This window comes from Mytilus californianus, unplaced genomic scaffold (assembly GCF_021869535.1).
Source record: "Mytilus californianus isolate M0D057914Y unplaced genomic scaffold, xbMytCali1.0.p SCAF_6, whole genome shotgun sequence".
Taxonomy (NCBI): domain Eukaryota; kingdom Metazoa; phylum Mollusca; class Bivalvia; order Mytilida; family Mytilidae; genus Mytilus; species Mytilus californianus.
Window position 1 is genome coordinate 106,311,045 of NW_026262712.1, and position 25,582 is coordinate 106,336,626.

At 31.8% G+C, this 25,582-nt stretch overlaps 1 protein-coding gene and 1 long non-coding RNA gene across 3 annotated transcripts; one reads left to right on the forward strand and one right to left on the reverse strand.

The window, feature by feature from the left end:
• The first annotated feature begins 1,994 nt into the window (after positions 1–1,994).
• LOC127704625 (tyrosinase-like protein 1) lies at positions 1,995–6,583 on the forward strand. Of its 2 annotated transcripts, XM_052208745.1 has the most exons (4): positions 1,995–2,086; positions 2,949–3,397; positions 4,730–4,845; positions 5,605–6,583. In XM_052208745.1, the coding sequence occupies exons 2-4, from the start codon at positions 2,954–2,956 to the stop codon at positions 6,467–6,469; spliced, it is 1,425 nt and encodes a 474-aa protein (XP_052064705.1). In that variant the 5' UTR covers positions 1,995–2,086; positions 2,949–2,953; the 3' UTR covers positions 6,470–6,583. The 2 variants fall into 2 exon arrangements, with proteins under 2 accessions (XP_052064705.1, XP_052064704.1); XM_052208744.1 differs by lacking the exon at positions 1,995–2,086 and having other exon boundaries at positions 2,912–3,397.
• Positions 6,584–19,102: 12,519 nt separating this feature from the next.
• On the reverse strand, positions 19,103–24,922 carry LOC127704419 (uncharacterized). Its single transcript, XR_007983271.1, has 4 exons — positions 24,889–24,922; positions 21,727–22,152; positions 19,901–20,001; positions 19,103–19,168 (listed from the first exon to the last, which is right to left on the reverse strand). It is a non-coding gene; the product is annotated as an uncharacterized LOC127704419 (long non-coding RNA).
• Positions 24,923–25,582: the final 660 nt, after the last annotated feature.

Genomic DNA, 25,582 nt, shown 5'->3' on the forward strand with positions numbered 1-25,582 from the left:
ACTTAGGAACATAATGTATATAAATTATTTTCCTAAGTATAACAAGGGTGCTTTTATACAAAGACACACGTAGGTAGTGGGAAAACCGATGATAATTAAATTAAAAGATTGTAACACTGAAATTAAAAAAACTGTTAATCTTTGCTGCGTATTGATAAAAAATTGGAAAAAGAATCATGTACATACAAATTTACAAAATCTGAAGATCTTTCAAGTGATGGATTTTCGGAGTGTTCCACACAGTCCTGAGCATTTTACAATTTCCCAAAATATACATATTTTCCACAAATATGCTTCGAAGTGCACCGGTCTACTCATTGTCACTTGAAGTTTCAATGGAGGAATATTGTCTTTTCGTGATAATAATGATTTAAAAGTTGTGTCTGTGCAGGTAAACAAAAATAAAGACAAATATATCAACAAAGAAAGTAGTTAATCCGTTAAACGATTTTTACTTTTTTTTTTTACAATTTTAAAAAAATAGGTCGTCTCGATTTTTGTATTTGTTTGTGCGCTCTTCTCGATGTATTCACAGACAATGTTTACATTGGGACCGGATAAGGCTCGTCTGGATTTGCTAAGTAACTTAGTTTTATTAGTTTTGAGTTTTGCTGCATACCAATCAGTTTCGTTGTTGTAATTTCATCAACATCTCTAGTCTAGCTGCATAAATCTAATGATAATTGGCATTTTGCAGAGATGTGTACAGCCAGTAGAAAAATAAACTGAAGTTGGTACTCAAGGAATTTATTTGCATAGCAACATTTTAAGATAATTGTACACAAAGCTCATATAGCCAGCTTTAGGGAAATAATAAGATTATATGGATGTTGTGTTTTGATTTCAACTTAGTTTTATTGTTACTGTTTACCAGTACTTTTATTTGTGAATTCATTGCGTCTTTTCTAAAACGGGACAAACATTTAAAAGATCAAGATCTCAGTGTTTGCGGAGGGGGTAATTTTTTAACATAAGATTTCCCTCTGTAGGAATGTATTTATATGATGCTTCTGTAGAACAGTAGTATACAGGGAAATAAATATATAATGTCTTATGTTCCGTACCGTTGCAGTGGTTTACTGCTCACAACTTGAACACATATCATACACTCTAACATATTTTAATGCAAAATTATTTTACTTTGAAATAAAATTGATTAATTTTTTTTTAAAAGAATTGAACGTTTACAATAGAATAACTGATTTAAAAAAACTTTTATCTGACAATCCGACATCAAATGTAGGAATTGAATCGGGATTTAAATCTTAAATATTATTATTTATTGCATTTGTTACTTACATACTTGTATTCTATAATACATATCTTGTGAAGGCATCTTTACTAATTGTCTAACAGTAACAAATTTAAAGTAATTGTTTAAACGTAGGACTCTTTGTTTAACCAGAAATGGACATACTGTCTTTGTGAAGATGATAATACCGAACTTAACTTATAGTTGGAAAAAAAGAAATAATTTCACCAGCCGTTCAAATAATTTATCATTTTGAATTTCATTTACATCACACTGAACGAAACTATTATATTTAGCCATACAAAAACAGATTTAATAACGATAAAGGTGTCAATTTTACTGCAAAGGATGAGCATTTCGACAAAAAATGTCTCTCCAGTGATGCTCGGACAAAAATATAAAAAAATCCAAAACCTATAATACAAACGTTGAAAGCTGGGAAAAAAAACAACATCTCAAGTATAGCCAAATCCGGAAAAGACTCAAGCAAAACAAGACTCAAGCAAAACATGTGTTCATTTCATTATCAACAAGTGTTATCGGCAAGCGCAGGAATTGAGATTTGTTATATATTCAGATGTTTTTCTTGACGTGCTACTTAAACAGTTCACAATTTATCAAATACCCTCAAGAAGCTTAAATTCGTCTTACTATCCAGGTTTAAAAAAAGGTTGCAACAAGATTTTTATAAAGAAGTATTATATCGCTATGAATTCCTAAATTTTCATTTATAAAATTCAATGTTCATGTTGTCATCAAAGCATTTTTAAATTTCAGCCGACAAGTGATTTTTGTGAATGATACAATTTTTGGTGCCGTGGATGCTCTAGGAAGGTACCGATTAAATATCTTTACTGATGTAGCTACGTTTTTTAGTCACGATGTTACAAGAATATATATATTGTAATATTGGTGAATAATTCCTTAATAGGAAAATAGTAATAAAAGTGTATAAACAGTTGATATTTTATTGTAATAAGCAGAGTTTGACCTAATCCTTTGAGATGTCAAGCACCGATTACATTTCCCTTTGTATGTAATATTGTAAGGTTTACATTCTTCAACACGAATTCAAACAAAACACATCTTGTTTTTACGCTTTCATGTGATATAGAATTTTTATTTACATATTTTGATATAAGAAAAATTGTGATATGAAAGACTAACCTTTGACCGAACATGTAAATTATCGCATTGGGTAATCCACGTGTTTTAATAAAACAAAGAACTAAAAAAAGAAAGTTTCATTCATCTAAGCAATTAACTAGAGAGAAAATTATTGGTGAGTTTTTAAAAACAATAACTAAATTATTTCAAGGAAAAAAAAATCCTGAACCAGCGTCATTTTTAAGACGTTTTGTGTTCACTAACATCGTTTTCTTAATTTTGTTAGAAAATAACAACGTTGTAATTAAAATGTTACATTCTAACACAAAGGCACGAGGAACCATGTTAAAACATATGGTTTAATTTCTGTGCTCAAAACGGGATTCTTGATCAACGGAACAACTAAAAAATTCTATTAAAACTCGGTGTAAAATTAAAAAAAATATGTCATAATCTTGAAGAATCATAAGAAAACCAAACTAATATATATCCATGTTTTTTTTATACAAAATTTTATAGTCAGAGTTCTTCAGAACATACACGTGAAGTTCTGTTCTGTGGTAACGAAAATATTTTTATTTCATTTTAGGCATAATGGGACCAGAAAAACTATTTACAGGTATAATTGTATCCAATAAGCTATTTGTGTTTATTTCATTACAACTGTTAATTGTCTCCATCTTTGGAAAACATATGCCAACAAGTATACAAGACTGTTCCGATTTTTATGGATTGGGTGGTAAGGATAGTAGTATTGCGTTAAAAGATTTGCAAAATGATTGTGAAGAACGACTGCTCAAAATGAAACCAACTCATCATATGACCAGTAACTTTACTACAGAAGAAAAACTTTATATATCTTCTCTATTTCGGCAGTTAACAGCAGAAACTTGGGCTTACACCGAAAATAAGCAACATTCAAACAGGTACAAAAGACATGGCAAATATCTAGTTCGATACAGAAGAGAAGTCCGAAGTGCCCCACATCGTCATTGGGAGAGATACGTCGCTGGAGTCAGGAGACTTAAGTTCGACATGGTAAATACATTACAATAATTAGAAATAAATAAATAAAATAGCATGATACTTCATTTTGTCTATGAGTTTTAAACAGAAGCCGTTTTGTAGGTATCTTTAAATGGAGGTTTGTGCGATATTATTTTCCAGTGCTGAATATTATAGTATGCTCTTTTATAAACCTTTTGATAGTACATTGATCAAGAAAGAGGGAGGGATGAGATCTAAAATCTAACGTAGTTTAGACCTCGCTACATCTTTGTCCATGTTAAGGAACATCTTCAGTGGTTGTATTTGATCATATCTCAATGTTTGCTTTCATTGGTAAAATGTGTTGTTAATAACAGATCTTTGATAGACTATGTGAAATTATTCACATCTTCCTATTGTTGAAGACCATATGTTGACATCTTATTGTTTTCAGAATGTGTGTCATTAGGATGCTGTCTCATCGGCGCATTTCCAAAATTTCATTTTATTTTTACTTTTGTGCGTTCTTTGTGTCTCGTAAATATTTTGCTATCACTCTTTAACCTTACTTCTGCTTAAGTAGTTTGATCCTAAGAAAGGTGTTATGTCTAACAAAAGAGATACGACTTTGCCAAAAATTGAATTCCATAATTATTTTTTTTTAATTATATATATATCTTTATATTGGAGTAAAGAGAATTTGGGATGGATATACATTATATTTTTTGTGAACTAAAAATATGAAACAACACCATCAGAACTGTAGACATTATTATTTGAAAATCATATTTTATAATTTCAATTGGCAAAAAGTATGTTCAGTAACATAAACTATGACTAATTCCCAAATTATTTCGACGTGTTGTTTCAGTAACGCAAATTTTAAACTTGTAAAAATAACGCAAACTTTTTAGGCTAAAACTTTAATTTTATTCAGTTTGACAATAAATATAATACTATTTTGAGATGATGAATATGTAGGAAAAAAAAAGGGAAAAAAAAGGAAAGAAAAAAAGAGAATAGAATAATATTTTTCTGTAACTGTAATGGGAAAATTGCCGATCTGCTACGCCAACCACATAATTGTTTTAAGTAAAAAAACATGAATTAATTTTTAGACACATGTTTAAATGTATTTGCATAATTTGTAATATAATTTAAATTTTTGCCTTTTTCATATACTATTTTTTCTTTCCTTAATGAAACATTTTTGGCTATCCGTATGGTTCAAGTTCATGCTCAAATGTTGAAGTCAGGAAGTTTGCTTATTTAATCGTGAATTTTAATCTATGTTCTTTTTTAAAATAATTTCCGTAGATAAGCATTATCTATTATCAGATAATCCCTATGATCTTTTTGTAATAAAACCTAATGGTATTTCAGAGTGGCGGTGCGGGAAGAAGCCGTTACGATACAATAGCAGATATACACGGACTTGCAATGATACAGGCTCACAGTGGACCAAACTTTTTGCCATGGCATAGACTTTATCTGCTAATGTAAGTAAAAGACCACAAACAAGGACAACTTAACTCTTAATACTAGATCCTTTTAAAAAAAGTGTTGCAACAGGGGAAACGCTGTTCAATTATATCTAACCTCTGAACTAGTAATTGTTTGTAAAACTATATCAGCCTTGACAAAAGCTTTTATACTATAAGTAAATCACACGAAACACCTCTTAGTAACAGTTTAAGAGATGGTGTATCGACAGGGTAATAATTTGCATTACTCATCGTGATTTCTTGCCATTATTAAATAAGGAGATGTGGTATGGTTGCCGATGAGACAATTCTCCAACAGGGTCCAAAATTAAACAATTTTAAGCAATTATAAGTCACCGTACAACCTTTCACAATTAAAAACCCATACCATATAGTTAGCCATAACAAAATGTGAACAAACAAAACAAGCAACGGCCTGATTTATGGTAAAACAATAAACGAAAAACAAACATGACAGACAACAAACAACAACAACCACTGCATTACAGGACCATGACTAAGGATATTCACATATAGAAAGTTGCGGGGTTCAACAGTTTGTGAGCGTTCAACCATTCCTTTAAACATAAGAACCAACTGTAAAAAATAGTTCAATATGGCTTACTCATCAGATCGACACGAAGCACATGAACTAACATACAGACAAAAGACACAAAATACCGATGTAAGAGTACCCGCAGATGTGTCCAGTTTATATATTGATAAGACCTTCTTTTACCAACCAATATATACCTTTGTTTTATCTTTGTTTAGATACGAAACTGCATTAGGTGTACCGATTCCATATTGGGACTCGTCAATTGACCAAGAAATGGAGGACCCGACTAAATCTATTTTATGGACATCAAAATATTTTGGAAATGGATTTGGTGTAATTGAAACAGGCCCGTTTGCAGGATTTCAAACTCCAGGTGGCGCTCTCATCCGAAATATTGGTTCTGACGGAATGTTGTATGATAAAAGGCTTATCCCAAGAATTTGGTCAAAAACAAGGTTGAGAGAAATATCAGACCCTACATCTGCCCCAGATGACGGTTTAGAAGAGCAACATAATGGCATACATATATGGGTCGATGGTACCATGGACAGCCTCGCTCTGGCCCCTCATGATCCGATATTCTGGCTTCATCACTGTTTTGTTGATTATATTTGGGAAGTTTTTCGAAGGCTTCAGATGTCACGTGGCATTAATCCAGCTTTTGATTTCGTTCCGACAAACAGGACAGGACACAGTCCAGATGAAGAAGCATTTGGAATAGAAGGATACACCAACAGAGATGGATATTTAAATAGTATTGCACGTCTTGTTCAGTACGATCCAATACCACGATGTCCATATTGTGGATTAAGTACAGATATGTATTGTGATGGGAACATTGGATATTGTGTATCACGGGAACAACCTCCAGGAACCTACCAAGGGAATCCGACGTTAGCAGGAAAAGTTGCCAGGGAAAATGGTCTCGCTGAGGGCAAATTCGGTCCAGTATTTAAACGTTTTAGGTCGGACAAACGAATTCGTCATGATTCTGTCACTCAGCCAAAGAAGAAAAAAATAATAGTCTGGGTTAAGAAAATTAAACATAAACGTTATACATATCAGATAGTGGAGCCATAGACCAAATTTTTTGAAAAGAAAACAATAAGTCAAATTAGTTGGAGTTATTAAAAAGGTGTATTCTAAATTGAATAGATGAATGCATAATGCATAAAACTTTTGTATTTTAAGAAATGTACATGAATTATATTATAGTATAACATACCGAAGAGTGTCAGAATTAATCAAATGAAAGACCGATCGTAGGGAGGTCTTTATTTTGGGCAGTTCTTACACCCCAATGTGTGTTACACGACAAGATAAATATAAAAACATGCATTATCTGACTTATATGCCGTACAAAATATCATTTTCTGCATATATTATAAATATAAATAAATATTACGTCTAAAAAGTGTACAAATCAACACCAATATTAAAAAAAAAAGAAACAATAAATATAAATATCAATAAATATTTCCGATAACAAATATACTTCATCAGTATGATATAAAAGGAATCCGAACCACGCTTGTATAATTCTAAAATTTAAAAGTTCACGCAAATTTTATTTTTACAATGAAACTGCGTATCTGAGGAAATTGTATTCCAAAAAAAACCAAACATATTTTAAGGTGTATAAATTTGATTAAAAAATGAAATTTTTGCATATAATTCATATCCTCTGAATATTTACAGGGTTTGTTAAACATTTCTATCAAGTCATGTGTCGTTGAAAAGCAATAAACTTCGATTCATATCAGTAAAGGAATTAATCTGCGACAATAATACGGTTTAAAGGTAGAGATTTGATATATTTGTATTTTCCGTAACTGTAACTTGCATCATTCGGATCCGTTTCGGTTTTCCCGCTAATATCACGTGACACTTTACCCTTGCATTGATCTGGCCACCCTCGTAGATTAGTTCAAAGTTTCAAAAAATCCTCAAAAAATCTACGCCATCCGTTCGTCTTTATAATATGATCCTCTAAATGACATCGTTAGCTAGGACCTTCTAAGAAACAAAAAACAGCAAATCAAGACGACTTGATCAGTTGCCAAAGATACAATGACCATACACACCACCATTGGCAATGGGTGACCCCCAAAGCAAAAACAATCCAATCCCGGAACCTACCAAAAGGAATGTACAAAATGAACCAGTTTCAGGGACAGTGACATTCCTGAATTTTTCAGTGGCGCATGGATAGTTGATCAGTATTACGGCAGACTCTAATCAACAAGAGGTCTCCCACATGACCCCTAATCAAAACCCAAATCAGTACGATTCATAACCAAGTACTAGTAATACAACAAACGTCGGGCATGCTATCGGAACGGTATCGAGAAGTCGACAAGGGACCCCAAAAAATAGACCACAACTCAATGCGGGAAACATCCCTCAAAGTTCAAAGGGCATCTCTGATCCAGTGATTATACAACATGGTTGTAGCAGTTTACAGATATCTTCCAACCACAATCTTGGTATGTTGACTGTATCCAAACAATCTGATTTACAAGGTTCGGGAGCGTTTTCTAGTTCTATTATTTTGATAATCGTTTACAAGTAGAACAATCCCCTTTATAGATTCCAAATGTTACTGATCCTCTTTTTATCTGGTCAAGATAAAGGAAACAATATGGAATGATGAGTTCATTGACCTGAATATACTTTTAAAACCTACTCTGGACCTTGTAAACAATCCAAATTTAAAGGGTGAACTGGCAAGAAAAGGGGGTGTGTTGTCCATAGTTGATTACAATAGTATTCCCATCTAAAGTATTTACATATTGACCTCCGCCTTTATGATTTACGGGAGTGTAATATTGAAAAAATGGTCTAACAAAGGTCTTGAGTTCTTCAAATACATACAAACAGTCAGAATGGTAGCCTCGCGAGGTTACTCTGGAGGTTGGGTTCAATATGATGAGCAGTATCGATTACGGAGAGCCCTCCCCTCTTCTTCTTGGTGAATTGTCGATTTGGAACTGTGGAAGTTATAACGTAATGGTAATCACCCTTCTACAGCTTGCCGATCGTAAAAACTGAAATATTCATGTTTGAGACGTCCTCTTCAAATAAGTTCTAAATAAATTGTTGGGCAGAGCCGCCATTGCCACAAAGAAAATCTCGAAAGAGATTAAATTGGGTAGAATAGCTGGTCCCTTTACATTACCCTCGTTCTCAACCTTTCGGTTATCCCTAAAAATATCAAGTTCCAAATTCAGGTATTATTTCGATATTTGGCCGGTTCCTATCGACAAAATCGTCCAATTTATAGCATATATGTCATACAAGGGGTTGTCCGCGTCTACGAATTCTACTTACATTTCCGGGCTGGTCAACGCATATAATATGACAGACAACACAAAGCCTTTTATCATTTGCAAAATGATGGAAGGTTTACGTAGGATAAATCCCCAAAAATTAGATGTTCGAACGCCTATATTGTTTAACAGCTTATAACGTTTAATTTACAGTTTACGCAGGGTATACAATTCTCATTATGATACTGTCTTGTTTTTTTCTGCCTTTTGTCTTGTATATTTTGCTTTGAACTACGAAGATGTGAGAGAAATAATTAAACCAAACTGCATGTCAAACTATGCAGTTCTAAAACCGATCAAAAGCATAATTCTGTTACCCTGATCATTTAGAGGCAATCTGACACGGACATTTGTCCAATTCATCTATTACAATCTTACTGCATGTTTGCTTCTCAGTTGGGTCAAATAAATTATTTACACATTTTAATGGCTTGGTCTTAAACAAATATCAATTTCGTTCACTCCTTCGAAATGTGTGGGCTTTTGTGATATGCCATTTCAGAGAGGCCTACATACGCTGGTTTGAAAAAAAAAGGTATGTTGTGGAACGAACTAAATGCCACAGCCTCACATTCAACTGATCGTTTTTCCCCCGGTCATGATAATCATTCAACTGGGTTCCAACGATTTGGATATAAAGTAAAAGCCATTGATTTAATTCAAAGCATTGAAATGGATCTTCTGCGTTTGCAGTAATTTTTACAATGTATCTACATTTGTTATACGAAAAGACATTGGTATGCTGCAAAAGATAGAAAAAGATGAAAAAGCTATTGAGCGAGCTCGATAACACGTTAACTTTGCAATAAACAATAAGGTCATGAAGGATGGACACTGTTTTGTTCGTCATCCAAATATACGAGCTCGAGAAATAAACTTGTATCGATTTGATGCTTTCTCATGAGTGTGTATAGACCGACTCACATGACGGGATCTGGCAAGATTAATGGGTAACGATCCTTTCATGTATTCTACGTCGGATCATATTAGGTTTTTACTTTCCTGCGGTAAGTTCTGTTGAGACGATCTCATGTCAACCAGGAGTGGCCGGTTCTGAATTGGTACCAGTTAAGCTTAACTTTATTTTTATCTAGGAATTGTTTATTTTCACTCCCTCGAACAACTTAACCATGGGGTGATGCGAACATGAGTCGACGTATTTGAAGATCGTGACCCTCGTTCTCTCTAGGATTAACTTTGAGGAACTTCTATTGTCAGCGATGGTGCTCAGACGTGTCAATTAAATCAGAGACATATAATACAATATTGTATTATATGTCTCTGATTAAATCAACCACGGCATTCTGCTATAATCATGTCAGATCTCGTCATTCCTAGTAAACTGTGACCGGAATTTCCCACATTGCCTTTTTGTTTGTTATATTTGCCTACAACTGGATTCTATAATCAAGGAAACAATTAGTACCCATCGCAATACCAATTACTAAATCTCCAAAAAAAATATAAATATCATTAAGGTGAAGTTATATTTTTTGGGCCGGACACTTGTGCTCCATATTATTTCGTGTCATTTTTGTGTCAAATTGTAACATTTTTGTTGGAAATTCAAGGCTGAATTACTAATAGATGATAACTAGTTTAAACTAAAACCTCAAAGTTTAAAAGTACGTGGACTCAACATTTAATGCTGAAATTTTGATAAAATTTCAAATACATTCTATTTAAGAGACAATTTTGTCCAAAATCGTACTTTTTCATTTGTTTGCATTTTAGTCCGGCAGATCGATGAAAAATTGTGGATTTGATGATAAAAGCACCAAAGTTGCTTACTTCTTCTGTTCAATGATTATTTTGGTATTGCAATTAAACAGGCAACCGCAACAACTTGCTTATATGACAACGATACACGAATAAGCTGCACATACAGGTAGTTCAAAAAGACAAGATATAGGCAAAACTCTTTTCCACAGTCATCTAAACATTAGTTGATTATAGTTTGGGTAAATATTCAGATGCAGTCGTATTATTCCATTGATGCAAATACGGCTAAAGAATCGTCACACTAATGAACATATCCATACTTCTGCATTTTGATTTAGTTTAACTTTGTTTAATCGTCATAACCTAATGCTTTGAAACATATGCATTTCTCTTATCTTCTCTGATACTACTATATAGATTGCTCCAATATATTACACGCCAGCACAACAGATATGACTTAGTAACTAATAATATTAATATAGAATAAGATATATCCTAACACTAACCAAATATTACCATGCGTTTCATGCTAACATCTAGTAATAACCGTATTATAGACATGCAATCTGTCAATTGTCTTACCAGAAATACATGTATGCCAACCTGGTATAAATTGTCAATTGTGCAACTCTATCCTTACATAGTATACACAAATTAACAAAATGATAACACAGACGGCTTGAAGCAGATGATAATGAAAACATTAAGTATTTCTGGACATCATTCCACGCATTTAGAGCCAAGACAAATGGCCATCCGCCTTTATATATCAGTCCGCATTGAACAATGTTTCAGGAAGAGATCAGGATTTTGTTTTTGCTGTTGCCAAATCGGAACAGTGAAACTGGGCAAACATATTTTAGTACAACAAATAGTAGTTTTGCTTTAGGTTTTAATATAAGAATGGCATCGTTGAGAACCTTATAGTGATTGGTTAGAAAATAGTGTTCAATCAAGGAAATATAGTACTTCATGAACAGCAGATTCTTTTTATAGGCTCTCATGCATCACGAACATGACATTTCTTTTGAAGTTACTATGGAACGCCATAGCTGTCTTATGTGTCTTTTTTATTATAATAAGGTGTTTTTTTATTATATGAAGGTGCTTTTCTATTATACGAAGGTGGTTTTCTATTATACGATGGTGGTTTTCTATTATACGAAGGTGGTTTTTTATTATACGAAGGTGATTTTCTATTATACGATGGTGGTTTTCTATTATACGAAGGTGGTTTTCTATTATACGAAGGTGGTTTTCTATTATACGATGGTGGTTTTCTATTATACGATGGTTGTTTTCAATTATACGAAGGTGGTTTTCTATTATACGAAGGTGCTTTTCTATCATGTGGATGAGCTTTTCTATTATGTGGATGAGCTTTTCTATTATGTGGATGAGCTTTTCTATTATGTGGATGAGCTTTTCTATTATGTGGATGTGGTTCCCGTGATTAACCGGAAGTGTGGCGTGTCACATGATTTGAAAACAGGGACGGGTCAATTGCTAATAAAATATGGAAAAATCTTAAATCAAGAAAATCAATTAAGTCTTTAAAAGTTTTTATGGACTATTATATTTGAAATAAAACAATCAATTAATCATAATTGATAAGTGAATTTATCAATATATCGGAATTCGTCCACCTGTTGACCCTGCATTGTTTTCGGCGATATATCCGGGTTGCACTAACGACAGGACGATTGCCCGGATTGGGACAGAATATATTGACCGGATGAGATATAAATAGTCAGAACTTTTTTGTTATTTGATAGATTATTTCAATATTTGAAGACCTTAGAGATACATAACTATATTTTATGAAAATCTAACAAACAAAGTTACAATATTTTTAAGCAAAAATAGTTGAAATGAACGACAAAAAGTGTTAATATAGCTATTGTTTTACAATATTTTTTAATGAAACTAAAACTTTATAGAAAAAAAAATGTTTTGTAACAAAAAAAATTGAGCGGACGGATTTCGCCACAAACAATAATGAGCTGATCGACATAAGTGTAACACATTTCTTATATCTTATTATATTTTGAAATTAATAAATCTTTATGAGGAATAATTGTTAAAATAATATTTTATGAAAATATTAACTGAATTGTTAAAACTGATTATATAAGTCAATTTAATTATTAAATGTATTTGATCTCTTGTGTGAAAACTCAAATGACATGTTATTTGGTTTGATTGGTAATTACGACAAGTGTCAAAATAAGATTATTTAACTAAATGTTCTTGGCCTAATATGTCAAAATGTTTATCACTTATTCAAACATGTTCAAGCGATGCTTTGCTTTTGGGCCAATTGGCATTTCATTTGCTCCAAAAAGTCTTTCATTTGCGCAAAAAAAACAACATTTCATTAGCGCCAATGATACAGGAAAATACAGGTAAATAGTACAAAAAAATAGTTTAATTCAAAAGAGACTTTTAGTAATAATTCTAAAACATAGTTTTTGATCGCATAAAAAAATATATTCCACCGAAATTAGTCATCGTAACCATAATGAAACTCGCTGTTTTATATTAAACAATAATTATGAACTTTTTAAAATTAGTTACACAGGGAGGAATACTTAAAGAAACTCATCTTATTCACGATGTAGCAATGGATATTTCAAATTTCTTTGTTATATGTTACCTGTAAAATGGCGCAAATAAAATATAACATTGTGGCGCAAATGAAAGATTGGATTTTGTTAAAATTGGCGCAAATGCAAACTTTGATATTAAAACTTTGTTGTTTGTTAAATGAAAACTGGAAACTGGTACGTCTAAACACCACCTAGGCCGCCTTGGTGCACTAAGCTCCTGAAATTGCACTAAGCCCATGATGGAACAGTCATATAAGCACCAAGGTCATTCAGTACGATAAAGTTTTGAATAAAGAGCATATATTTAAATTTTGGTGTGAATATATTCAGAAATTAAAGACTTATTAACATTTTACGTGGCACGCGCCAACTTTTGTTTAATGTGTCCAGTTATTATAGTTTTAATTGGATCCACTGAAGCTTGACGAATTCATAAAAACTGCACTAAGGAGATGAATGAAAGGTAAAATATGCACCAAGATCATAAATTAAGATTTCTTATTATGATAAAAAAAAATTATGGTCAAAGTTGGTTCGAAGATCTAGATAGATTTAAAAGTTATTAACATTTTTAACATGACACGCGCTCTTCTTGTGTAGGTAGCACGGTAGTATTTACATTCCAGTATTTAGGTTGCTCTTTTGTGTACCCTACCTAAGTCAATGTATCTGAACAGTGTGATTGGACAAAAAATACAGTATCAACTGAACATACTTTCCCAAACTGAGGGATGAATCAGGTGTAGAAAAATATGAAATAATTTTACATACAGATGAAAATGAATTTTTGAGATTTTTTTTAAATTTTGTATTCACTGCACGATAAAAGACCTAAAAGCACTAGTGGCCTTAGATTTTTAAAAATAGCAAAAAAAGTAAACGGTCATGATACACATTCAAATTCATTTCTGAATAGTAAAATGAAAATATTTCAGTTAACTGTGAATGTAGAATTTTTTGCAGTGTTAGAAAGTGGTGAAAATTCTAAAAAGGCTATCATTATCCCTTATGGGCCAGGAAATACTACCGTGCCACCTGTAATGCCCCCTCTGTAATGTATGAATACCTTGATAATTGATCTAATCAATCTTGAAGGATTAACTTTTCACCAGTAACTCATTCTTCTTTGTTTATAATCATTAATGATAAAAGGACTGTTGATCTTTTCTTTGATGCTTTGTTAGAATTTTTTTTTTGGGAAAAAAGTGTTGGAAATAAAATTTTGAGAAAATAACAGTAAAAACAATGGAGATTGGCTTGTTTACGAAGCCAAGTGTATTGTATTCTGTTTCTTTTTATTCTTCTCAATTTACTGTTTCAAGACTTAAAATTATAAATATAATAGACTAAATTCAATTATAAGAGTGTAAAATGTGGCGTCCTTTGGGTTATCAACAAGTATGACAGATCGCTGGTAATTCTACAAGGGATACATGTAATTATAATTAAATCTATATTTCATATATACATGATATAATTTGGGAGTTATGATATGATTGCCATTGAGAAATGTAAATATCCACCAGAGTTGAAATGACGAAGATTTAAGCAATGACAGGTCGCAGTACGACCTTAAACGACGAGAAAATCCATACCGTCTAGTCATCTTTATGTATATTCATTGGTTTTTTTTTGGTTCCAAAAGTTTAAAAACTTAAACGAAATATTGTCATAATGTAAATTTGACTGATAACAGTTTTTAAACGATTATATGTGTTTCAAATGTTGTTAGCTGTTTACAAAGAACCTGCAAAATAACAAATTCCCTGTATTTTACCGAACTAAAATTTAATCAGAGTCGGCAAAATAGCCACTGCCTTAATCATGATGATATGGAATTAAAAAAATCTCTTATTTTCGGGCCTTTTTATACAAATAAGATGATGTAGTATGAAAACCAATAGGACAAATCTCCATCGAAGTCGCAAGTCACAATTATAATAGTAAACCATTTAATATTGGTCAAAGTACGGTTTTCAACACGGAGCCTTGCCTCACACCGAACATAATATTTAACTTAAATGTCTTTAATATTTCGAATTTCTTATGTGTCAGAATAAAAATTTCATTCCAAATTTTTTTTATTAAAAGATTTTAAAATGTTTTGATTTTCTTTATCTCTTTAAAATTCATACTAATTTTAACCCCAAAATCTGTCATTATCTCTTATTAAAATTTTTTTAAGGTATAGGTATTATATAAAATGTTGGCATTTGAGGAAGACACCGTTATTATATAATAACCTTTCTTTATTTCTTCATGGATCAGTGGTTTTATTACCTGTTAATTACTGGCACGTGCCGTCGGACAAAACATTTGATGACAGAAAAAATCATATTACGACAAAACAACAAAATGTACTGACAAAAAATTTCAGATATGTTATCTTGAGGAAAAACTACATCCGATAGTATGTTTGTTTTATTCATAACACCATCCCATTATGGGCTTAGTGCAGTTTCAGGATCTTAGTGCACCAAGGCGGCCTAGGTGGTGTTTAGACGCTCTCCTGGCAACTACGGTCACAATTGATAAAGTAGATTATATGGTACTATTTGTTTAATTTGAGTCTTTTTTTGTTATTATTTTGCTTTCTGTTTTCATTTATATGATGTCGCTTACTATATTTTATATGTTGTTGATGCTATAGCATTATTTTATATGCTGATTTGCAATAAACTTATTACAATTACAATTAAATATCTGTACTTCTAAATTGTGCCGGTGAACTCAATCAGGTCAACATTTTGGGATCAAAGATATAAGTTTAAACGGATAGGACTTATTGTTTCATACAATTTATAAGTTTATTTCAAATGTATCTCAATTTAAAAAAAGATGTTTTGAAATTTTAGAAATTTTGAACACTTTCTGTCGATCATGTCAATATAATTCGTCGCATAATTCGCACAGGTCAACTTTTCTAGTAGAGAAACAATTTTTTACTATAAAGTTCATTTTTTTGTATAATTTATTCATATGTCTCCCAGATTCTTTTTTTTCATGTTGAAATTTTAACTGTTAAACAAACGAGATAGTAACAATTTTTGTCGATCAGTCCAACACATTAAAAGCTTTTTTTCGGCGATTTTGAAAACTGTTGGGTCATTTTTTTTTGGTCAAAAAACATTTTTTGTTACTATAAAGTTTACATTTTCATATATAATAATTATATTGATTAATATCGCATAACAGATTTCTTAGTTTTATTTTAAAATGTTGTTAAACAAAAGCTATATTGACACTTTTTGTCGTTCATTTCAACTTTATTGTTAGATTTTCATAAAATATAGTTATGTATCTCAAAGGTCTTCAAATATTGAAATAATCTATCAAATAACAGAAAAGTTCTGACTATTTATATCTCATCCGGTCAATATATCCTGTCCCAATCCGGGCAATCGTCCTGTCGTTAGTGCAACCCGGATATATCGCCGAAAACAATGCAGGGTCAACAGGTGGACGAATTCCGATATATTGATAATAGATATAATTCACTTATCAATTATGATTAATTGATTGTTTTATTTCAAATATAATAGTCCATAAAAACTTTTAAAGACTTAATTGATTTTCTTGATTTAAGATTTTTCCATATTTTATTAGCAATTGACCCGTCCCTGTTTTCAAATCATGTGACACGCCACACTTCCGGTTAATCACGGGAACCACATCCACATAATAGAAAAGCTCATCCACATAATAGAAAAGCTCATCCACATAATAGAAAAGCTCATCCACATGATAGAAAAGCAACTTCGTATAATAGAAAACAACCTTCGTATAATAGAAAACCACCTTCGTATAATAGAAAACCACCATCGTATAATAGAAAACCACCATCGTATAATAGAAAACCACCTTCGTATAATAGAAAACCACCTTCGTATAATAGAAAACCACCATCGTATAATAGAAAACCACCTTCGTATAATAAAAAACCACCTTCGTATAATAGAAAAGCACCTTCGTATAATAGAAAAGCACCTTCGTATAATAAAAAAACACCTTATTATAATAAAAAAGACACATAAGACAGCTATGGCGTTCCCGGATACAAAACCATTAATATAAAATTATATTGAACACTACAATAGATTAAAATTAGCGATTCCATATAATAAAAGATAATTTAATAGAAAAGGGTTAAAGGTCTATAGACAGTTTTACTTTAAAGTACATTTTAGTACTTTTTAAAATAATTTTATTTTTGTCGTTTAAACCTTATGACACCTATAATTTTTTCTTATCTCAATTCTCCGACATCACCATTTGACAGTTGCAAACTCCTTTTCCTCTCTTCTCACATTCACTTTCATATCGGGAGGTATAACCTCCTCGTAGATATAGAACAAGGAGCACTTATCACGATATAGATAGTATTTTGAGTGTAGTTTTAGTGTACATGAATGATTATCTACTCATCTCATTTGTATAACTGTAGGTTGATTATTTAGTCATCAATGCTCTTCTACTTCATACTTTATTTGGCCTTTTAAACTTTTTTAGATTCGAGCGTCACTGGTGAGTCTATTGAAGACGAAACATGCGCGTCTAGCGTTCACAATTTTTAAGTCAGGTATCTATGATGAGTTTTTGTTTGTTTAGCACATTGTCACTGATGTGTAGTTGTTACTTCACATATTCATATCACATATCTATATATGTATTTACTTGCCTTCTTCTCAAATAGATGAGTTTATTATAAAAGGCCCATATGTTGTAAAACGTTTTATATATTGTGTAACTGTTAGAAAGAATAATGATTGATTGATTGTTGAACACTTAACGTTCAGTGTCAAATATTTCAATCATATTCAGGGCGAGAACAAATTAACAATAAATTCATTAGTTATGTATAAGAGAGAGAGAGAGAGAGAGAGAGAGAGAGAGAGAGAGAGAGAGAGAGAGAGAGAGAGAGAGAGATGTAAGTTCTCCATTCTGACCAGACCTAGCTGGGTATCTATACATACCGACAACATACGGGCGTACCTCTTTTGCATTGGTTTGACTGCCTGATATAAGAAATCAAGGTATGAAAATATATATTTACCCAAGTCAGCCTTTTGGATTGAAACGGATAATGATTCTGTTGTTAGCTTAAAACAATTAAAGGTAAATACATTGAAAATGACTTTAATTTGTTGTTGTTAAAAAAAATGGATACTTAGTATTTTAAAAGACAAGCATAAATCCATTCCCCTTATAAAATCAAATGTATAATAAAACCAAACACTTAATGTCAAAGTCAACTATTTTTGTGTCATCATTAAGACAGTCTAAATTTCTGATTTTTCTTATCCATATCCTTCTCCATTTGCGAGGCCTGCACGGCATCTCCCCTTGTTCTTGAATCGTTAGCAAATGGTGTAAATGGTGGTCCGAATCTGCCATCCTTTAATGCGGATATACTAGCTAGTCTGTCGGTTTGATGGATAGCAATTTGTTGTGGAATTGCTGATGGAATAGGCTTTTGCCGGGAAACACAGACCCACCTGACTTTATCACAATATACATCGTCGGAAATGTCACAGGAAGGGCACTGAGCCCATCCACGGTATGATACCAAATTAGACGTCTTGAAACTGTATCCTTCGGAGTTTAGAAGACCATCTAAATCTGACGAGTCGCTTGGGTTCTGGCCTGGTGGATACTGTTTCCCAGTATCTGTTTCCGAGTTTATACCTTTTGAACTTTGGACTTTTCTAAATATATCCCATATATAATCGATAAAGGCATAATGGCAAAAGAAGATTGGATCGTATGCACTTAATGCCAAGTTTGCTATAATACCGTTAATCCAGTAATGGACATTATTGCTTTGACCTTCTAAGTTTGATTTATATCTTGCAGTTGGCGTTGATATTTCGGTTAGATATCTCTGTGACCATACATGCTTGATTATCATTCTCCTAGATATTAGAACACCACCGGCGTTAATCTTTCTGAACAGTGGTCCTGCGGGAGTAAAAAAGTTGGCAAACTTGCCTTGAATTACGGGACCTATACCTTCTCCGAAATATCTTGGTTCCCACACACAAGAATTGGTCGGATCGTCCATCTCATGGTCTAAGGATGAATCGTAGTATGGAATAGGAACACCAAGAGCCGTTTCTAATCTGCAGAAAACGAACATTTACAGCTAAATAAAATAAATACTATCGCAACAAAAAATGTTTCTATTTTCGATTATCATTATTTGTAAATTCTATTTGAAAAAAATCTATTCCGTTTTGTCGTATTTTGTTTGATGCGGATTTCTGAATATAGGTTCGACAGAATAAAAAAAAAACAACTCAAAGATGCTACACATGACATGCATAAAGAAAAAGATAAATTGTGTGATTACCAATGAGACAACTATCCACTAGAGTCCAAATGAAGTGGATTTAAGCAACTATAGGTCACCGTTAGGTCTTCAACAATGATCAAACCCATACAGAATAGGCAGCAATAAAAGGCCCCGACATGACCAATTATGAAACAATTCAAGAAAATCAACGACGTGTGTTGTTTTTCGAGATACTATATTAAGCTGTTGGAACATAAAACTCTAAATTATTTCTTTTCCACGACAGACAAAACTGTGTATTTGACCTTTTGCTTGAGAAAAACGCCCTTATTTATCTATATTTAGGAACACACACTGCAATGTAAACGACTACATGTAACCTGTTTTTTGGTTTGATCAAGGACAATAATCATACGATGGACAAAAAATGTGTATAACAATGTGTATAACAATGTGTATACATGCATGTAACAATCAAATGAATAAAGTTGAGTTGTGGTTTTATTTGAAAAAAATCTAATGTTGGCCCCATTTATTTCATTAATTTTTTTTTACTTACACAAGCAGTATAAGTCGATGCCATGGAAGGAAATTGATGCCAACGTAAGCCTTGGATACTGTCACTCTATTGATATTTGCTATGATATCATATTGACCTGTCTATAAAATGTAAATGGAAAACTGAAAGTTTATTTATTTGAACATTTGAAGTCATGACGCACGTGTGTTATTATTTCAAACTAGTATTTTAATATCGTTTCCTTTCCATCGAAAGTATAACAATAAATATAAACTATATGCTGTTCAAACCAATGGTCATTAGTTACACTCACGGCAAATGATTGAAAGGCAAATATGTGTTAAATATCTAATGCATAAAATCAAAATGTACTATTGCAGAATTTACGGTAATATTTGAAAAAAAATAAACAATATTTTGTATTTGATCTACTGATTAATATACGAATATTAAAATGTAATATTTTAATTTGATGTCATTATACATGTCAATTTACTCTCTCAAATTATCTTGAGGTGAGAGAAAAGAACATTTTACGCTGGACTCATTTAGAACTATTTATATGACGAATGAAATTAAATTTGAATAGCATTTCTTTAACATCATTCACTTCCGCTCCTGTGAAAACAAGACGAAAATATATATGTTAAAGAAAAACTTGAATGACCATGAGACATGCTCGATATTGTCGACTTATGAGTTTTGGGCACTGTACGGATTCGACAATGAGCAAAGCCCATATCGTTGTGAGTTATAAAAGGCCCCGGCATGACAAAATTTTGAAACAGTTCAAAAGAGAAAACCAAAGGACTGATTTATGTAAAGTAACATCTATATAAAATTCAGTTAAATGCAACATTGAAAAATTGCAGAAGGTACGTGTTCGGACCCGGAATATTAAGTTTTTTGATTCAATATTATAACACCATAAGTTTATTGCAGAAAACATATCAAACCGTATCATAAGAATGTTATAAGATGTATCAGAGAAATATATACTACACTATACATGCCTCTAGACGAACTAAACTCAAATTGATGACGTTTACACTCGAAATTAATTGTCAATAAGACTCTCGGATAATTTTAAAGATGCAATAAGGATCTAATATTCTAAGTGCAAAACATCATCATGGAGCATCTATTAAGACGATTTTCCAATTTATTCAGCAAAACCAGGAAGATTTCCCAATTTATTCGGCAAAACCAGGACTAAAAATGCTTTTGGCAATTCTAATGCTTAAATAGCACCGTCTTTTACTATGTTATACTTTTTAAAATGTAGTATGTTTTAAAATACTTGCAGGTGTATCAAATAAACGTAATATGTAAAACAGTCTTATGTATAAGTTATAACGCAGTTTGATAAACTCTGATAAAATCACTTCAAAAACGTTTCCGGTTAGAGGACGATGTTGGCTGTGATTTTGTTACAGGGGAAACAGCCGAGGAACCATAGTAACAGCTAATACAAATCATCAAAGATACTAGGCTTATAGTTTTGTATGCCAGACGCGCGTTTCGTCTTCAAGAGACTCGTCAGCAAATAAAAAATGTGAAAAGTCAGATAAAGTACGAAGTTGAAGAGCATTGAAGGACTAAAGAACGTATCATATTCGATATTTCATTTCTTTTTTCTTTTTAATTTTTAAATGAATTTGCATATTTATCGAAATTATATTTATTTATATAAAAGTATCGAGTTGAAGGCTTACGCTACTGATTTCTATCAACTTGTCTAACTCTTTTTGCATGTATTACGGAAATTAATACTAAGCCTTTTCAATTGTACCTCTCTCTTTGTGCTTGAACTAACGACATTCAATTCTCCAATTCCGTTTCACATACATCGAATTTAGACTTACCGCTTTTAGTTGCCTGACTCTGGTTGCATATACATTAAAATGATATCCATTATTGGTTCTTACTTCCTGTCTATATCTCCAAACATTATTTGGACTGTTTGTGACAACAGGAACTTGCCTTTTGACTCTATATCGTTGAATTTTATAAGCTTCGCTGTTTATTTTCCTAAATAAGCTACGAATATAATTTATCTCCTTCGCAGTAAAATTGCCAATACGTTTATGAGATAAGTCAAAAGGAATCAATAAATCTGTGCATCTTTTCTCGAATGAATTTTCTGCCAAATGTAGATTTCCACTGATATTTGAAGCATGTACTCCTTAACATTCCTCAAAATCATGTGATCTGTCTAACCCGTCGTGTATCCAAGCAACTGTGTTCCATGCAAATAACGAAAGAGTCACCAGAAATATCCACTTTGACATCTATAGATTTGAAAACAAGGAACATTTAATTTATCATAGAGAATAGGAAATTAATTTACTAAGTACCTTTTTTATTTTTATTTTTTTATATAGCAATGTTATGAAAGCCAATAAGATAGACTAAAAACTTGAAGTTATAAAAGAGTAGGTAAGATAACAGTTAATGTAGTCTAGGGTCCATCACCAACACAAAATGTTTCATAGATTCTGAAGCCCGAGTTCTTTGTATCTTTAAGAATATCTTTAAATTCTTTTAAATATGAGCAAAAGCAGAGTATTATAATTACATTCCTGACCAGCGAACAAAGTGTTTAACTCTTCCAAAGCGCATGTTTTTGTGTTTATCAATTTTGCAGTAGGGTCAGGATGAATTAAATTTACACTCCCCTCTTCTCCATAGTTTTGGGTTGTTTTTTTTCACATAATTTAATGATATCAGCTGGTTTGTGGTGTATTAAATTTCAGAACATTATTACTTCATTTTTCATATGAGCAATCGTAGAGTGTTAACATTACAACGATGACCACTGAACTTAAAAAGCGATAGGTTTTTATTATGAGTTAGGATCAGAATGTATTCTATTTTCATTCCTTCTTCTATGTTGTTCTAAGATGTTTCGTTCTCACTTGATTAAATAATATCTGCAGTTTTGCTGTGTACTAATTTTAATATCCTAAATATTCAGCACGAAAGAAGAAGGCTTAATACCATAAACAGACACTGAAAATACAAAAAGGTGATTTATTGCTGCATTAACTTAGCAGTTACGATGATTCTTAACGTGCAATGAATAAATAAAAGTATATCAAAAACCAAGATAATTTTCAAGATTTTATGAAAATAACCTTTTTATGCATTTTGCTATATATCCCTTTGAAAATACAAAGTAACGGACCGTAGTTTCTGACAAAAATAAATTATGATTTAAAGATACAAATAAATAAGGAGATGTTTAATGATTGCCAATGAGACAACTATCCAACAGAGTCCAAAACGACTTGGATTTTAGTAACTATAGATCATTGTCTGGCCTTCAACATTGAGCAAAACCCAAATCGTATACTAGTAGTCAGTTACAAAAGTCCTCGATATAACAAAAACTGAAACAATTCAAACGAAAAAAAAAACCAAAAAAAACAACGGTCTGATTTATAAAAAGACAATAAACGAAAAACAAATATAACACCTAGCAATCAACGCAAACAACTGAATTCCAGGCTCCTGACTTAAGACAGGCACACATATAACGCGGCGAGGTTAAACATATTTGTGGGCAATAAACCACCCCCTTAAGATAGTTCAGGGGTATAGAAAAAAAAATGACAAAATTTCTTATACTTTGCCAAAATGAAGATTTTACTATGCTTTTTTCAAAAAAAATAATAAAAAGTATGGGTCACCGCGCTATTTTTCAAGGTACGAGTCGTTCAAAATTGCCAAAATTTGCTTAGATTGTTAGTGAAAAAACACATTTTTGTGCATAAAAATAAATCTATGAGACAGAATTTTGAAATAAAATATGAGAAGATAGGTTTTATAATATATTTTAGGAAAATAAAAAAGAAAAAATGGTGTCACCGAACTTGTTTTCTTGCTACAAGTAAAAAATGAAAATTTCCCTATATGTCCAGTATAAATTTTGTACTTCCCTTAAATGGCTTATTTGAAAAATTGATTCTAAAAACACAAATATTTGGTATTTGTTAAAACATTTTTGATAATGCAATGAATCACTTAGTTTTCCTTATATAAATAAACAGTGTAACCAATAAATTGCAAATCTGTCTCAAAATTTGCAGATTTGGGCAAAGAACTAGACCTATGTACTGTGATTGTACAATTCAAGATGGGACAATTGTGTACCTGCACAACATAAGAACAAACTATAAAACTTAGTTGGAAATGAATTGACTCATCATATTGGCACTAAACACGAAAAAAAAACTCAACTAACATAAAGAGAAAAGACACAATGTACCGATCTAAGACCACTCGCAGTTATTGAAAGCCAGTTCAAGCCAATAACAACAAATAAATAAATCATATTCCCAAGACTATATTTTCACATTTTAGTCAGAGCTTTCGGCAAATGTTTTCGGGATAAAAACAACAATCTGGAAATAACTGTAAGTTGGAATCTGAATCAAATAACACAATTATTGCGCCATAATTATACACCAAATTAAAACTAAATTTAAACTATTTTGATTTTGTACCAATCTAATACATTTGAATATTCGTCAGGTTCGAAAATTCATTTATTTTCAAGACTTATATATTCATGAAAGTGTACTCTATATAATTGATTTTTTCAATTAATTGTACAAACAAACAAAAAAGAAAAGAAAAAAAGCCAGAAACGTTTTAGAAAATTCAAAATGTTTCCAATGGTCTAACACCACAATGTTAAATGTAATTTAATCATTGCAAGAAGGGATATATATATGTTTTTCATATTTCGGAAACGGTTTTACTGAAAAAGAAAATATTGAAATGTTTGTCTAATACATTTTGTAAAAAGATAATGTCATATGTTTTGTTAGTATTTCTATTTAAATCATATTTGTGTATTTAACATAACAGCACGAGCCGTGACAAAAGCACGAGCATTCACAACATTAACTTGACAATGAGTAATGACATGAAAAGTTTTTATGTCTTTTATGTAGAAAAATCACATTACAATTTGTTGGTGATAAATTGCATGGCTATAAATTTGAAATAAGAACATTTACCTGAACATTTATTCGGACTGTAAATTATTCCGTCCTGAACCTGTTAGACTTTATGTACTTACTGGCATATACATTTCCTGCAGAAGTGTTATAAATTACACATTTTTTTTTTCTGTTTTGAAAGTCTTTATGTTTTACTTTTCAAAGTAATTAAAAGTAAATGTCTCATTAACTTTAACTAACATACGTTTGATCTAAGAGGTATGTCCAAAGTTAAATCATATTTACCGATGCACTGCAAATAAATGCAGCTTTGAACAATTCATTTCTGTTAGTTATCAGTCAAATAACGCATTAATTACACGAAGTACACATTGCTTATAAAATCACTGTATGCAAAAACAAATACTTAGGACTCAGTTTTTCAAGATGAAACAACATAATAAAAAATACAAGTATTTACGATTTGATATCATAACTATGTGGTTTTATGGATATCAGCCCTGGTTTTTAATATAATTCCCCCTTCCTTATCTTTATTTTCCGTGAAATGTTTACGGATAAGTACTCGTATTTTCAGTCGTCCTTCCTCTATTTGTGATTGTACTTAGGTAAAGACTTAGTTCAGTGTTATAAATGTTTAAGTTTCTTACTTATGCAGAGTATTATATTGAATTAATTTGCGCTTTTGCTTTAGAAACGACAACAACAAAGTAATAACGAGCAATAGGATCTACGGAATATTACAACCAGC

Coding starts and splice junctions, on each gene's coding strand:
- LOC127704625 (XM_052208745.1), top strand. CDS start 2,954: ATGGGACCAGAAAAACTATTTACAGGTATAATTGTATCCAATAAGCTA. Junction 3,398..4,729: donor GGAGACTTAAGTTCGACATG/GTAAATACATTA, acceptor ATGGTATTTCAG/AGTGGCGGTGCGGGAAGAAG. Junction 4,846..5,604: donor CATAGACTTTATCTGCTAAT/GTAAGTAAAAGA, acceptor ATCTTTGTTTAG/ATACGAAACTGCATTAGGTG.